Source organism: Phodopus roborovskii, unplaced genomic scaffold, assembly GCF_943737965.1.
Source record: "Phodopus roborovskii unplaced genomic scaffold, PHOROB, whole genome shotgun sequence".
NCBI lineage: Eukaryota > Metazoa > Chordata > Mammalia > Rodentia > Cricetidae > Phodopus > Phodopus roborovskii.
The window spans coordinates 50928200-50942832 of NW_026126433.1; the positions used below are offsets into that span (position 1 = coordinate 50928200).

The window sequence follows — 14633 nt, forward strand, 5'->3', positions numbered from 1 at the left end:
TCAAAGCAGTAGACTAAAATATATCTGTAACTCAAAGTATACAAAACTGGCTATATATAGGCACACAAAGAACATATTCTGTCATCATGAAGAAATCAGTAGATTTTTAATGAAAACCATAGGAACGTTCCAGTTATTAGATATCTTTCATCTCAATGTACTTTTACCACAACAGTCCTGCCTAGATTAACTCACAGAACTAAGTCAGTACTGTTTATGGACACTATCTTTCCTTCCTTTGTTTTTGGGGACAGGATTTCAGGTAGGCCAGGCTGGCCTCAAATCTATTAAGTAGATGAGGATGACCCCGACCTTTCTTCTGCCTCACCCACAACCCCCATACCTCAGTACTGGGATTACAGGTGTATGCTACCATATCCAGTTCATGCAGTTCTAAACATTAAACTCAGGCCTTTGTGCATGTTATGTAAGCATTCTGAAAAATGAGCTACACCCCTAGCTTGAGTATTTTTGGTTGTGAGCCTAGCCTTTAAAAACTGAGCCATCTCTCCAGCCCTAGGCTGAGTATACCCCCCCCCCCCCGCCCCCCCGTGCGCAGTTGATGACAGGTGTTTTTCTCCACTTTGTTTTTTGGAGGCAGGGTCACTTGACTAGTCAGCAAGCCTTTCTTTTCTAACTTAACTATGATTAAAAAATATTGGTTATTAAAATTTTACAATGTTTTATTATTGATTGATTTGATCTTTAAGACAGGGTCTCACTATGTAGCCTCACCTGGCCCAGGAACTTACTATGTAGTCTAGGTTGACCTCAATCTCAGAGATGTGAGAATGGGATTAAAAAGTGTGCCCATCACACCCAAATTATTTATTTTTTAAATTACATTCAAATGGGTATTTTCCCTACATGTATGTCTACATGTACATGGAGTGCCAGAAAACACACTGGATCCTAGGAACTGGAGTTACAGACAATTGTTAGCTACCCATGTGGGTACTAGGACTTGAACCTGGGTCCACTAAACCAATTATTAAGCCACCTCTCCAGTTTTGACTGAGATGTAGCAAATTTGTACTTTATTTTTGCTTTTACATTCTTTACAATCTTTAGCTGAATTTCAATATAAAACATAAAGGTTTCTTCTAAAATTGTATTTTGAAAACTACGTAGAGACTAGTTAGGACATTTTTGGTCAATATTCTTATTTGATTTTCATTATTGTTCAATGTTTAATTGATGTGGGGCAGTGATTCTATTTTGGTCATGTTAGAGATGTCCTGCGTTCTTTGGGAGAAGTTTCATTAAACTCTTAAGAGAAAAAATTATGGATGCAAAGACATAAGACATGTGACTGTTAAGTTTGGGTAATAGCTGCATTTCAATTTTTTAAAAAACAAGTTAAAAAGGATGAAACTATTCTAAAATATCTATAAATATGATTAAGAAAATGTTCCAGCATTATTTATCAGATAAGCAGGAGTAGCAAAAATATGAATGCAGTGGTTCTCAGTATATGGATCACAGCCGCTTTTATGTTTCCCTTTATACAACTAAAATTTTTCTATGATAAAAATGTGTTAACTTCTTTTTAGACACATGTAACGTAAAACTTAGAGAAAAATCTATACCTGGAGATGACAGGTGACTTACTACCGTTCATCGTGTTTGCTCTTTCCCAGGGCTTTCTGGTTGGTTCTTCAAAAATAAGAAACAAGTGTTATTAAACAAACACACCTCAGAGCCTTCCAGAATCATCGCAAAACAAGATATGAAAGAATTATCATTCTATGTACATAGCAGTAATACAGATACAACATTTAAATTTTGAACAGTAGGGACTCTAACTTGTATGACTTCAGGAACTGAGGTAGGAAGAACTGAGTCTGAGGCTAGCCTGGTGTTCACAGTGAGTTCCAAGTAGCCAAGACTACATAGCGAGACCTTATATAAGAAATTAAATCAAAACAAAGTAAAAAGAAAAAAGTGAGAAAAAAAATGAATGTTTCCTTAAAACCCCTTATAAAATCTAAATAACCTAAATGATAGTGGTAATAAACATGATAAAGAATGCACTAAACTTTTTGTCCAATAGTAAATAAAAACAACAATCTGTGATGTGTTTCTATTCAAACAGCTCTTGGGAAAAAAACAGTTCCAAATAAATTTCAGAATCAGTCTGTCCTAGGGACTTAGTAGACAGCATATAGACACAGGCTTAGAATTCTGATTTTCTAATTTGGTCGACTCACTGATCTGACTAGATGACTTGATAAAATCAAAAGTGAAACTTGTCATAATGGAAAAGCATCTGAGTCACACTCAAAATAAAGTCTGTGTATGAGTCATGCTCACACTGTAGTTTTATATAAGAAACTGTTTCATCAACTAATGTCGCTCAAGTGGCTTCTGCACACTGTCACTCAGGAGGAAGCTTTAAAGTCTCTTCAAACTGTATGCAAAACTAAATCTGAACTCCCCTGAAGCCCTGCTTTGGGCTCTGAATTGCTGCTAGGCAATCTAGGGAAGAACCTTAAGTTGCCATCGATCTTCCTTTACTTCATAGTCACTTAATCCTTCCTTTTCTATGGGAATAGCTAAGGCATTCTATCAGTGAACTCATGAATGGCAGCTTCCAAAGTTAGTAAGGGAACATCAAAAAACCAGAATGGAGCCAATGATGGGAGATGTCATTCTGTAAATACATTTCTCTTATTGGTAAATGAATAAAGCCTTATTGGCCAATAGGAGAGCAAGATAGGCGGGACTGGGAGACAAGGAAAATTCAGGGTCAGGTAGTGGGAGATTCAACATGTAGGACTGAGAGAGCAGAACTCCGGATTCTCTCTCCAGCAAGCCAAGACCACGTGGAAACATTTAGATGAATAGAAATGGGTTAATATTTAAGACAGAGCTAGCCAATAAGTAATGCTAGTAACCTGCCAACTTTATATCTAATAGAGCATCTCTGTGTGTTATTTGGGGTTGGTGTGGCTGTGGGACCCGGCCAGTGGGAAAACATGCTTGTAACAAAATGGTGCCTGCACCATGAGGCACTTTCACTTAAAACTTGACAAAAGCTTAAAAAGGGATTTTAGAAACTAAAGAACAAAGACAAGCAAGGCTTCTTGGTAGCAACATTTTTCTTGGTTGGGCTCTGTTTTGCTACAGACAAGCAGAGATTTGCACAGCTCCTTTAAGGGAGGTTTCCTGACTCAGCATAACGGGGGGGGGGGATCACGGCTTTTAAAAAGCACTGCTAACATTTCAATGGTGTATATGAGCAGCTGGTTTAAAAATAAATAAAAACAGAGTAGCTGGGGCACTGGTGGCACATGCCTTTAATTCCACATCACTAGGGAGGCAGAGGCAAGCGGATCTGTGATTTCAAAGTAAACCTGGTGTACAGAGTGAAATCCAGGGCAGCCAAAGTTACACAGAAAAATCCTGTCTCAAAAAATGAAAAAATAGAAAGGAAAAAAACAAAACAAAAAAAACCAGCCTCATAAAAATGGAAAACAGAGAGTCTCAATACTATATGGTATTGTGTTGTCTTTGTAATGTTTGACTGCTGAGGAAATGGCAGTGATTGCTAAAAGAAATCCTGCTAGATTATTCTAATTTATATATTTTAAAAATGCTTTGATTCCAACATTTAAGTCTAAGGACAGATTACTGGGGAAAAGAATTTCTATTTTTGTTTCCACAGAAAATAAAGAGCTGTGGATTCCTTCCAGACTAACATGCTTTGATCCAGCAGTGTCCCAGGTGATCCAACATTCAAAACAGCTTGAACAAGGCAGCCTAGCAGACCACTACAGCCAGGATTTCTGCATCTTCTTGGGGTCCCCATGACAATGCCACCTACCAGCAGGAAGCAGTTTGGAAAGAACAATGCCCAAATTCCCAAATATTGTTTATGTTTGTTTTCATTTAAATGGACTTGGTTATAAATGGTTAATGACCACAAAAATTTCTTTAAAGGTAAAAAGAGGATTATGGTATAGATATGAATACTTTGTTTTGGAATGGATTTTCATTTATTGATACAAATTTAAGGTCAATTTTGTGATATGTGTATTTCTCCTCTTGTTTAGGTATTGTGTTTATATAGCTCATTTAGAAATATAATGTATAATTTAGTACAGATTATAGACAGTTACCTATGATAGTCAAAACTTAGTTAAGTTAGGTTTTCAAGATGTATTTGAGATGGATAGGCATTCTTCAAACTTTTCAAAGACCTACAGAATATGGTATTTAAAATGGTTTAGGGTTTTTCTTAACAGTGAGGCACAACTGTTCCTGGCAACACCACCTGCATCAGAAAGGAAGATGGACCTTGAAGAAACGCATTATGGAGTTTGCTTTCAATATGGCAAGACTAGCCATTTGGACAAGATACTGCTCTTGTCTGGACTGTTTGACTTTATGCTGTATAAACTGGACATGCAGGACCCACAGAAAAGTGACTGGTGAAACAAGATGGACATTGCTACAGGGTTCCTGCTTCATGGAAGAGTCTGCCAGACAGTCTGCAGGACACAGAAAGGTGACTGACAAACTGTCAATACAAATGGAGAGTTTAAAATTTCCTGCTTTTCTGAGGAGTCTGCCAGACACACTATGGCCTATAGGCTGAAGGTAAAACATTACAGAAGAACTTCAGGTGACTGATCAGGCGAGTTGTCGCTGTCATTTCTAGAGTTTACATATTATCCTTCTGTGGTCTTTGATTGAGTTGAAGACAAGTAGTTATGGTTATAGTTTTCCTTGGTTAGGATTAAAGATAAGTTAGGATTAAAGATAAGTTACATATAGGACTCACACTCACAAAGATAAGACAGATAATAAAATATTCTTTAAATCTTGCTAAATGTTAATGAACTAAATATTGTTAACTGTGGTTCTTATTTGATAACACCAAAGATAATCAAGGTGGTTCAATACAGAATTCCCTCTCTGACAGTCATATTTAACACCTGAGTTTTTGTGCTTAAGAGTTTTTAACCTTTAACTCACTTTTGACTCATTAAATGTTTTATACATTTTTTTTTTGTTGTTGTTGTTGTTTTGGTTTTGGGTTTTTCCAGACAGGGTTTCTTTGTGTACCCCTGGCTGTCCTGTAACTTGCTTTATAGACCAGGCTGTTCTCAAGCTCACAGAGATCTGCTTGCCTCTGCCTCCACTCAAGCTCACAGAGATCTGCTTGCCTCTGCCTCCAGAGTCCTGGGATTAAAGGTGTGCAACACCACTGCCTGACTACAATTTTAAGAACTGAATGAAACAAATGAAAAATCTCTAAATCTTTCTAAACAAATTCCCAATTTCATAATGTTGGTTACAAACAATTGAATTTTTCATGAAGATAACATACCAAGTCCCATTTAGAAAAAAACAAGGTGGAATAAAGTAAAAGTAGTTCATGGAATCGATGCTGATGAGAAGAATAAGTCTATTCAACAGCCAACTTCAAAAAGGATTTTTACCAAGTGGAAAAATGACCCAGAGGAAAACTTACTACTGCCATTTTCCTACATATAATTTCTAACTATATACTAAATATTTCTCTTTATATCTACAGATAAATATAGTGGTCATTTCCCCTCCCCCCCCCCAGCATCCACAACTGTGCAGAGAATAAGTGACTGACTTACGTGGTACCAAGCCCAGCCAATACATCTGCTATATAACCCCTATCTCTGAAGTTCAGGAAAATCACAGAGGAGAGGATGGAAAGCTTCTAAGAGCCAGAGGACCAGGCCTGATGCTGATAGCATCCCCTATACATGACAGGGAAGCTGTACCCAGGACATCTAAGCAATATGGTTGCTTGAACAAGACCAGCACAGTGACAACACTGGTGACAAGCCAACACTGACAAGGCAAATTCCATGTGGCCCAAACACTAAATGAAGAGCTACAAGTAGTCAATGGCTGCACAGAAAAGGAGAGTTTGTTTCCCCAAATGGGAATGTTTTGACATATAATGCTATCTAACAAGTGCATTTCATGTCTTCTTCTGGGAACTGTTTAAAATAAGTTCCCTGTAATGAATAGCCTCACACACACACACACACAGAGGGATTTGCCAAGACCACATAAGCAAAAATGTTGTGTAACAGATTTCACACCATCAGAAAGAAAAACATAAATCTCTGAGATCACAAAAGGCAGAAAAAAGGTCACTGCTTTCAAATATACATAAAATACTTTAACATTTTGGTGACCAAGGAGTCACTTGGTCCAAACACAGAAAAGAGACTTTTTAATTGGACAGTAGTAGCATTTAGAGAATTTTCTCCTGAACTTACCAGGTGTACTTGTTGAAGAGGCCTTAGAAGTTACAAGCTCTGCATCTTCCTAAATACACAGAAACAGTCAATTAACATCACATCACCAGAAATACTGCTCTCTGCAGCTAAGGTTTACAAGCTCCCTTTCTATATTCTTTCTGTCATCTATCTCGTTTTCCTCACGTTCTGGTTCACACCACTTCTTTCTCTGCCTTTCAGTCTTCTCCCTACTGTCTTCATAAAGCTCCTCTTTTTGCTAAGTTCTGAGAACCTGTACCAGCCAACACTAGGAACCTGAGATGACACTGATTTGAGGAATGCTATGAAAGGAGGCCAGCTGGCATGAGGAAACAGTTATGGCTGCATTGAAGGCAACATACAAAACAGGTGAGGGAAGTTCACTCGGCTAAGATGTGGGGTAGGACAAGAAGGGCACACTCAACAGACACACAAACTGCTGATTTAATATAATTCTTTAATATTATATTAGCACAAAGAAACTGAAAAGCCTAACAGATTAGAAAACCTGTAAGACTCCTCTCATTTAAAGGTGGGTGTAAGAACAGAATTAACTTTACAGGTTAATTTTTCAGTACTTCCCTACAACTCCCACATTTAACTCAATTCACCAAGAATGAGACTATAATTTCATATATAACACTTAAGCTATTTCTAATACTTATATACTTGTAGAAATGAAATAAGCAAACAGGCTCAGGTGAATTGAATTCAGATTAAGTAATCTTTACTTGTGTTTTTTTTTTTTTAATAACCTGGGCTTGAGTTTTACATGTTAAGGTACAGAGATCTCATATTCACTTACGCTTCTGTCTTCTTTTTGTTCTGTTTCTACTGTTGACCCCTTCTCAGCAATTCTTCTCCTGGAAAGGCAAATTGGTTAAAAGTTTTATGTAACCTATCTTTACCTGCCTGCCTGCCTGCCTGCCTGCCTATCTATTCTTGTTCAAAGATCAAAGAGGACAAAACCATCAAAGTGTCCTTGACTCTGGACATAGCCACTACAATAAAATCTCTCACCTCCTGGCCAGCAGAGCACTCATCTCTTCCATTAAGCCACTGCCCCCCAGAGGAAGGGGTCCATTCCCACGACCAGCATCTGTTCTGGATGAGGCCAAGTTCACACCCACAGTACTCCCTCCACTTGGGAAAGAGCCATCCTCCACCTTAATGAGAAGGTACACATAATAATTTCCTATGTAGATAATAATGTTTACCAACATATTCAAATCAGAAGAACATACCATTATTGATTTAAAAAATACTTTAAGATCACCAATAATGGGGGGGGGGAACAGTACTGATTTTCCATATGATATACTGAGAAAGACACAATCCTGATGGTATGGTTTTCTTCATCCTAATTACATAATTTAAATTCAATGCTGAGGGAGAGATGTGATAATAACGGATTAAAATAATAGAAACTGCAAATAAATTTAACAAATAATACTGAACTAGAAAAAAATATGCCATAAAAACAATTGGCTACCTCCCTCCAAATCTACACTTAGAAAAATGGGAACATGGTGTTTTTTTTTTTTTGTTTGTTTGTTTTTTTTTTTTTTTTTTTTACTTACTCTAGAAACAATGTGTGGTAAAGGAGATGTATACAGAGAAAACAAGAGGCAAATAGTGGTCAAGTGTTAACTAGCAAATCTAGGGATGATGGGGGTCACAGAAACTCTACACCACCCGAAATGTTAAATTATGTTGGTTTTTAATCAAGAGTTAATAACAGGGTTCATGCCACCATAATACAACAATTTCACTATTTTAGACATTTAGAAACAAAGAGACACACATTTAAAAGTTATGGAATTTGGTAATTTACCCGAGACACTTTCCTAAGTTTTGCTCCCGCAATTGCAGCTGCAAGTCCAGTTAAAGGGCGATTGTCTTCAGACATGGATCCAGAGAAAAATCCAGATGCAGGGAGGGGAGGGGCAGGAGGAGGAGGGGGAGGAGGAGGTGGGGGAGGAACCTGATTAGGAAGAGGGGGTGGGGGAGGCGGTGGAGGAGGCCCAGTGGATGGCAGTGGAGGTGGTGGAGGGGGTCCAGGGGGAGGAGGAAGTGCTGAGGAGAGGGTAGGGCCTGGTGGGAGAGGGGGCGGTGGTGGAGGTGCAGGTGGTCCCAAGACAAGGCCTGAGAGGAAGGAAAGTTAAGACAGCCATCAACAACAGAGCTAAACCATTGTATTTTCAGGAGCAGAGATATAGAATGACACTCTAGAGTAAGTTGTTTCAGACACTGTACATTAAGAGATTAATTTACCATAATGCTTACAGTCTACACTAGTTTTTAACAAAAGACACTAGACTTGAAAGGCAACTATTTAATATTTGACCTTTAGTAACAGAACCAATGAGACCACCCCCCCAAAGGGATTTGAAAACAAATGCTTGTACTATTTTAGAAAAATATGAAATGTTACACGCATGCACACAGTTAGTACTGCCTGAAATAACAGACCCAAGATAATCTGTGTAAAACCTTAGATGCTGAGATAATATACTTGACTATGATGAAAAAAGGTATTTATTTACAGACAAGATGGAAACTGTAGAGAAGTGGAACTCAGGTTTTAGTATCTTAAAGTGATTCTACATGTAAATTCAACATATAGCCTAAATTGAGAATTACAGAATAAAATGAATTAACTTTGAGGAAAAACCTCAAAATAACTGAAAAATAATTAAGAATTTAAATACAGAGATGTTTTAGCTCTCGGGGTAGGGAATATAAGAAGAAGTCAAATTTTGAAGAAAAAAAAAAAATCACAAAGAGTAAAGAATTTACTTAATATCAAAATACCAAATTAATGAGTATTTACTTAAGGGCTAACTTTTGTTTGTGTAAAGACAGGGTTGAGTTTGCACACTGGGTAGCAGTGATCACTTCTGAGGCTTGAACAGGCAGATAGGGAATGAGAGGCTGAAGCTGTGCTGTCCCATCTTGCAGACTGAGCTATGAGCCAAGCAGGAGGTAGTTAGCCTTGTCAGCTGCCTGTGCCTCTTGATCAGATGTCAATCACAGATATGAAATTACACATATCCTAATTTGATCCACCTTTTAGAAAAACCTGATATCATCAAAAAGTTCACTTTCTAACAAAAGAGGTTATGTTTAAATCTAGATTATAATATTGTTTCTGTAAGCATGAATCTGTCTTTGGCATCCCCACTACACTGTATACTTATAAACAATCAACAACAAAAAGCAGGGTCAGCATGTGTCTTCTTACAGAACCAGGTTGTCTTTATGTACATTCTTCACAGTTGTTGCTATATGGTTCTTTCCTGCTGCCATGTGGCACAGCTTGTGTTTGAGAAAAACCTCAAGGACCCTGTTTGCCCTTATACCACTACTTGCACCTGGACCATGGAATCCTCTGGGGGCACACACCAAGCCTGCCAACCCTGTCCTGCAAACAGCCAGAGGCTACCCACCCTAGAAGTCTAATCCAAAAGTTCAACACTGGAGGCTAAGGATAAAAGGGATCTGCCTGAGAGAAGTGGCCTCAGAACAAACTCCGGGATAATTTTGTATTGAACAGCTCTCCAAGTCTCCAGGACAGTATTTAGACCTCTTATTTACTGCACGGAACATGAACTGGTCAAGTTTTCCTAGTGAAGCTTAAAACAAATTTATTACTAAAGGGGTCCCTAAATATTAGAAAACACCTTCTACAATTCTTACTGCCATGGATCAAAAAACATAAATTTAATACAGACATCTCCAATACTAAATTGCTATATACAATTAGGGCCTTGGGATAAAAAAAAAAAGAAAACCTTCAACAACAACAACAACAACAAAAAAAAAAAAAAAAAAACAAGAACAAAAAACAACCCAGGGAGGTAATGCTGTGGCACAGAGATGCTCAGTTATCAAAACCTCCGATCCATTCTTCTAGGCAGTCGTTGCTAGACACTTAAGTGACTAGAGGTCTGCACTGGGATCGTGAAGCCTTACCCTGTGGGGTTGGCGTCTCGGCCGGCTGAGAGGCTGCCTGCAAGCCTGGCTCGGAAGCAGAGGCGTCTCCCAGCTCAGGATTTACAGGGTTCTCCACAGAGGCAGGGGCAGCTGCAGAGGGAGAAGGGAGAACACTGGGCTTGGATGAGGGAGTTGAGGCAGGAGGGGTGCCTGGAGGAGGAGAAGCCTGGGATCCACAGTGTGACAGTGAGGCGAGGGGAGGCAGCGGCGGCGGTGGCGGCGGCGGCGGTGGCGGTGGAGGAGGCGGCGCTGCTGGCCCTGAGGTAGGCGGCGGAGACACCGGGTATGTTACAGAGTCCAGCAGCCCATTGGGTGCTGTCGGTGACGGAGGCATTGGGGGCACAGGAGAGGAGACACAAACCGGGAGGACTGGCCTTGGGCCTGCGGCTTTGCCAGGGGGGCTACTAATCATTATCGGAGGAGATGGAGGGAGGGGCGAGAAATTGGAAGTAGACCAGGCACAGGGCTTCGCAGCTGCAGGCTGAGAAGAGGGTGTGTTCACAGGAGAAGAAGGTCGAGAGTTTTTGTTCAGAGGACGAGGAACTGTAGCGTAATGGGGAAGAACAGGGTGGAAGGCTGAACCTAGAGATGTTGCAAAACGTGTCGCTGAGTGTCGAAGTGGTGGTGTAGGGGGTGTGGAAGTAGGTGGCAAAGCAGTCACTACAGCGTAATCAGGAGTGGCATCTGACACTGGAGCTGAGATGACTTTAGCGTATGATGGAGGAGGTGCTGAAGGAGGCTGGCAACTGGAATACTCAGGAAGTGGAGCATTATACAGGGAGGTGTCTGAAGATGGAGCTGGGTATAAGGAGGAAAGCAGCAGCACAGACAGGGTAAAAAAGGAGAGAGAAAAAGGGAGCTAGTGAACCCACAAAACCAGCAATCAGACAAAAATGCATCAATGCAGACTACAGTTAGCACCAGAAAACTAGGCAGACAACTGTCTCCACTTGAGAAAATTTAACTTGTAAAAACGTTTTGAAACCCCAAAGAAGATGAAACAAGTTCTTTTAAATGTGTAGACTAAAACTCCTTCCTTCATTAAAAAAAAAAGGATAGTAATGGACATAACTTTTATTATTTAGTCCACAAAAAGAGCATCAAAATTATTACAAACAGCAGAATAAACTGAGCTGTTTCAGACCTGGCAAAATGTTGACTGCAAAGGGAAAGAATACCCAACTCTGCTTATTTGTAGACATTTCTATCTTCTCAGCTGTAACTCCAGTCAATCAGGCAATTAAAGTCAATGAATTAACTAACAACTAACTAGAGCCAGTACTGCACCCATAATGGCTTCTGATACAGCTCAAAAAGATTAAAAATTCTGATAAATACTAACACCTTAAACTTTACCATATCACAAACCTCTATGACACTTGATAAATTCCATCAGATTGTTATTTTTCACAATACCAGAAAGTGCTTAAATAATCAGTTACTTTTAAGAGAATATTTTCATCTATTTTAATTTTTCCTTCAGAAACCTAACTGTAGCCAAGCTAACTTCTTGCTGCATGTAGCATAATACATATAGTATGTGTTGTTTTAAGCGACTGCACAAGGGAAGTATCTTCCCAGATCAATATAAAAAAAAATCTTTGCATAAAAACACTCATACTTTATAAGCTGAATTTTGGGGTGGCAAGAAAAATTAAAATGACATAATAAACATTCCCAAAAGCTTTCTTTTGGTTTCTAAGCAATAAAAGAAACAGTGAAGCAATAATTGCTGAGTATTTATCCTAACTCCAGAGAGTACTGCTTATTCCCGAGCCCTGCACATATTCACGATTGCACATTACTTCGCCCAGCTCGGAGGCACGGCACGGGCTAAGTCTGCAGACGCCTTACCAGCATTGGACATTCTGCGCTCTCGCTCCCACTCCAGCTGCTCCCGCTCCAGCTGCTCCAGGCGCTCCCGCTCACGGTCTTGCCTCTCCCTTTCCAGGCGCTCCATGTGTTCCCTTTCCTGCCGCTGCCGCTCCAGCTGCTCCTGCTCCAGGCGCTCCCTCTCCAGCTTCTCCCTCTCCAGTCGTTCTCTCTCCAACCTCTCCCTCTCCATTCTTTCTCTCTCCAGCCTTTCCCTCTCCAGGTCCTTCTGTCGCTGCTGTTCTTGCAGCTGCCTGAAATTAAAAATTGAATCAATGAAAATAGGACCTGTGGACACCACTTCCACACAAAGGAAGGCTTCCTTACAGACCACCTCATATTTTATACAAAAGAACCGACTTCAACAGGCACATGGGCTCAGTCACACAATTTTTGAGAATAGAGAAGAACGAATACATCTAACACTTTAATGACCAAGTTTAAGTGCAAGGTGACAGTTCACAAAACACAATGACCATGGCTATAGTTGAATAAACATTTGCCGAATTGAAAATAAACCAGTTAAGTACAAAATAAACTATAGATCAGTTAAATTTCATGCCTATAGACAGACTGTTATAATTTGCAATAATGCATCCTTTTATATTTCCTAAAATTGTAAGGAGTGATCCTGTAAAAAATGCTGTTAGTTTTTACTGATGGTTCTTCTAATGGAAAAGCAGCTTATGTTACTAATGGTTAAAAAAAAAAAATATGTTGTACAGACAGATCCAGCTTCAGCCCAGACAGTTGAGTTATGAGCTGTTCCAATAGTTTTTCAGCTTCTAGTGAATGACTCATTTAATTTGTATACTGACAGCCTTTATGTTTCGAAAGCTTTTCAAGTAATAGAGACAGTTCTGTGCATTGGAATAATGATCAAATTAAAATACTGAGCAAATTCAGAGTGCCATTCATCAGAAAAAGTCACCGTGCTTTGTGGGTCATGTAAGAGTTCATTCAAACCTTCCCTGCCCACTGGCTGAAGGGAACGAATCAGCAGATTAACAAAAATGGTGGCTTTATCTCAGGTAGAATTAGCTCAGCAGTCACATAGCTTTAATCATCAAAATAGTAAAAGTCTAAGAAAACATTTTGGTTTAGAGAGACTGCTCGTCAAATTGTCAATGTGTTGTGTGCCCACAATATTTACCTGTAACTAATTTAGGAGTAAATCCACGAGGCCTGCTTCTTAATCATTTGTGGCAAATGGAAGGTACTCATGTTACAGAATTTGGCAAATTAAAATATGTACATGTGACAATTGATACATATTCAGGCTTCTTAATGGCCAGTGCACAAACTGGAGAATCCACTAAGCATGTGATAAGTCACTGTTTAAAATGTTTTGCTTGCATGGGTGTTCCAATGATGGGAGATGTCATTCTGTATGTTTCTCATACTGGTTAATAATAAAGCACTGTTGGCCAATAGGAAAGGAAGATAGGAGGGACTAGGAGACAAGGAGGAAATAGGAAGTAGGAAGGAAGAGTCAAGATGGAGAGTCTGCAGAGAGCTGGACGCCAGCCGCCTCCCCGGTAAGAGAAGGTCATGTGAAAATACATAGATCAGCAGAAATGGGTTAATAATTAAGACAGAGCTAGCCGATAAGAAACTAGTAACTGGCCAACAGTATAATATCTAATACAGAGTCTCTGTGTATTATTTGAGGCTGGCGGCGTGGCGGCGGGTCAAGACCAGCGGCGGCGGAAAAACCGTACTCGTTACAAATGGCGCCCAACGTGGCTAGTAAGAACTTCCACTTAAAATTTAACAAAAGCTTAACAAAGGGTTTTAGAAACAAAAGAACAGAGACAAGCAAGGTTTCTTGGTAGCAGCATTTTTCTCAGTTGAACTCTGCTTTGCTAGAGACAAGCAGATATTCGCGCGGCTCCTTTAAGGGAAGATTCCTGACTCAGCCTAAGAGGCAAAAAACCGCACAGCTTTTAAATAACTCTGCTAACAATTCATTGGTGTGTATGAGAGATGGCAATGGCAGTGACCACATCTCCAAGCCGGCAGCATGCTTTCTGGGTGGCAGCACAGACCAAGGCGGTGAGCACAGCTTTCCGTGCTGGTGGGTAAAAGTACCCGCCACCATCTTTGGTAAACCGTGGCTGACACAGCTATGACTTTCATTTTAGCAATGTTGTTGTTTACCGGATAAAAGACTTGTGGCCAGACGAAGATAAAGATTTACAGTAAAGACAGAGTCATATTAAAAAGAACCTCTAAAGGTTTACAGTGTGTTTTAAAATATACGTAGACATGAAAAAAAAAATGGTTTTAAAGAGACAAAGAGGAACTGGGTGTGGTGGCACACGCCTTTAATCCCAGCACTCAAGAGACAAGAGGCAAGCAGATCTCTGTGATTTTCAAAGTAAACCTGGTATGCAGAGTAAATTCCAGGGCAGATAAGAGTTACACAATAAAACCCTATGTCAAAAAATGAAAAAATAAAAGTAAAATAAACAGAGTAATATAAAGCCACGT

The 14633-nt window shown here is 39.6% G+C and overlaps 1 protein-coding gene across 10 annotated transcripts in view; it reads right to left on the bottom strand.

Moving 5' to 3' along the window:
• The window catches only part of Enah (ENAH actin regulator), a 104780-nt gene that overhangs the window by 9250 nt on the left and 80897 nt on the right, over window positions 1-14633 (bottom strand). For 6 of the 10 annotated variants that reach the window (XM_051186466.1, XM_051186462.1, XM_051186464.1 and 3 more), the window contains 7 exons: window positions 12123-12394; window positions 10248-11066; window positions 8107-8417; window positions 7293-7438; window positions 7078-7135; window positions 6273-6321; window positions 1590-1656 (listed from right to left, as the gene is read on the bottom strand). In XM_051186466.1, the coding sequence (XP_051042423.1) occupies window positions 1590-1656; window positions 6273-6321; window positions 7078-7135; window positions 7293-7438; window positions 8107-8417; window positions 10248-11066; window positions 12123-12394 (1722 nt within the window). The remainder of the gene's footprint in view (window positions 1-1589; window positions 1657-6272; window positions 6322-7077; window positions 7136-7292; window positions 7439-8106; window positions 8418-10247; window positions 11067-12122; window positions 12395-14633) is intronic. The other 4 variants (XM_051186469.1, XM_051186467.1, XM_051186470.1 and 1 more) reach the window with 1 other exon arrangement.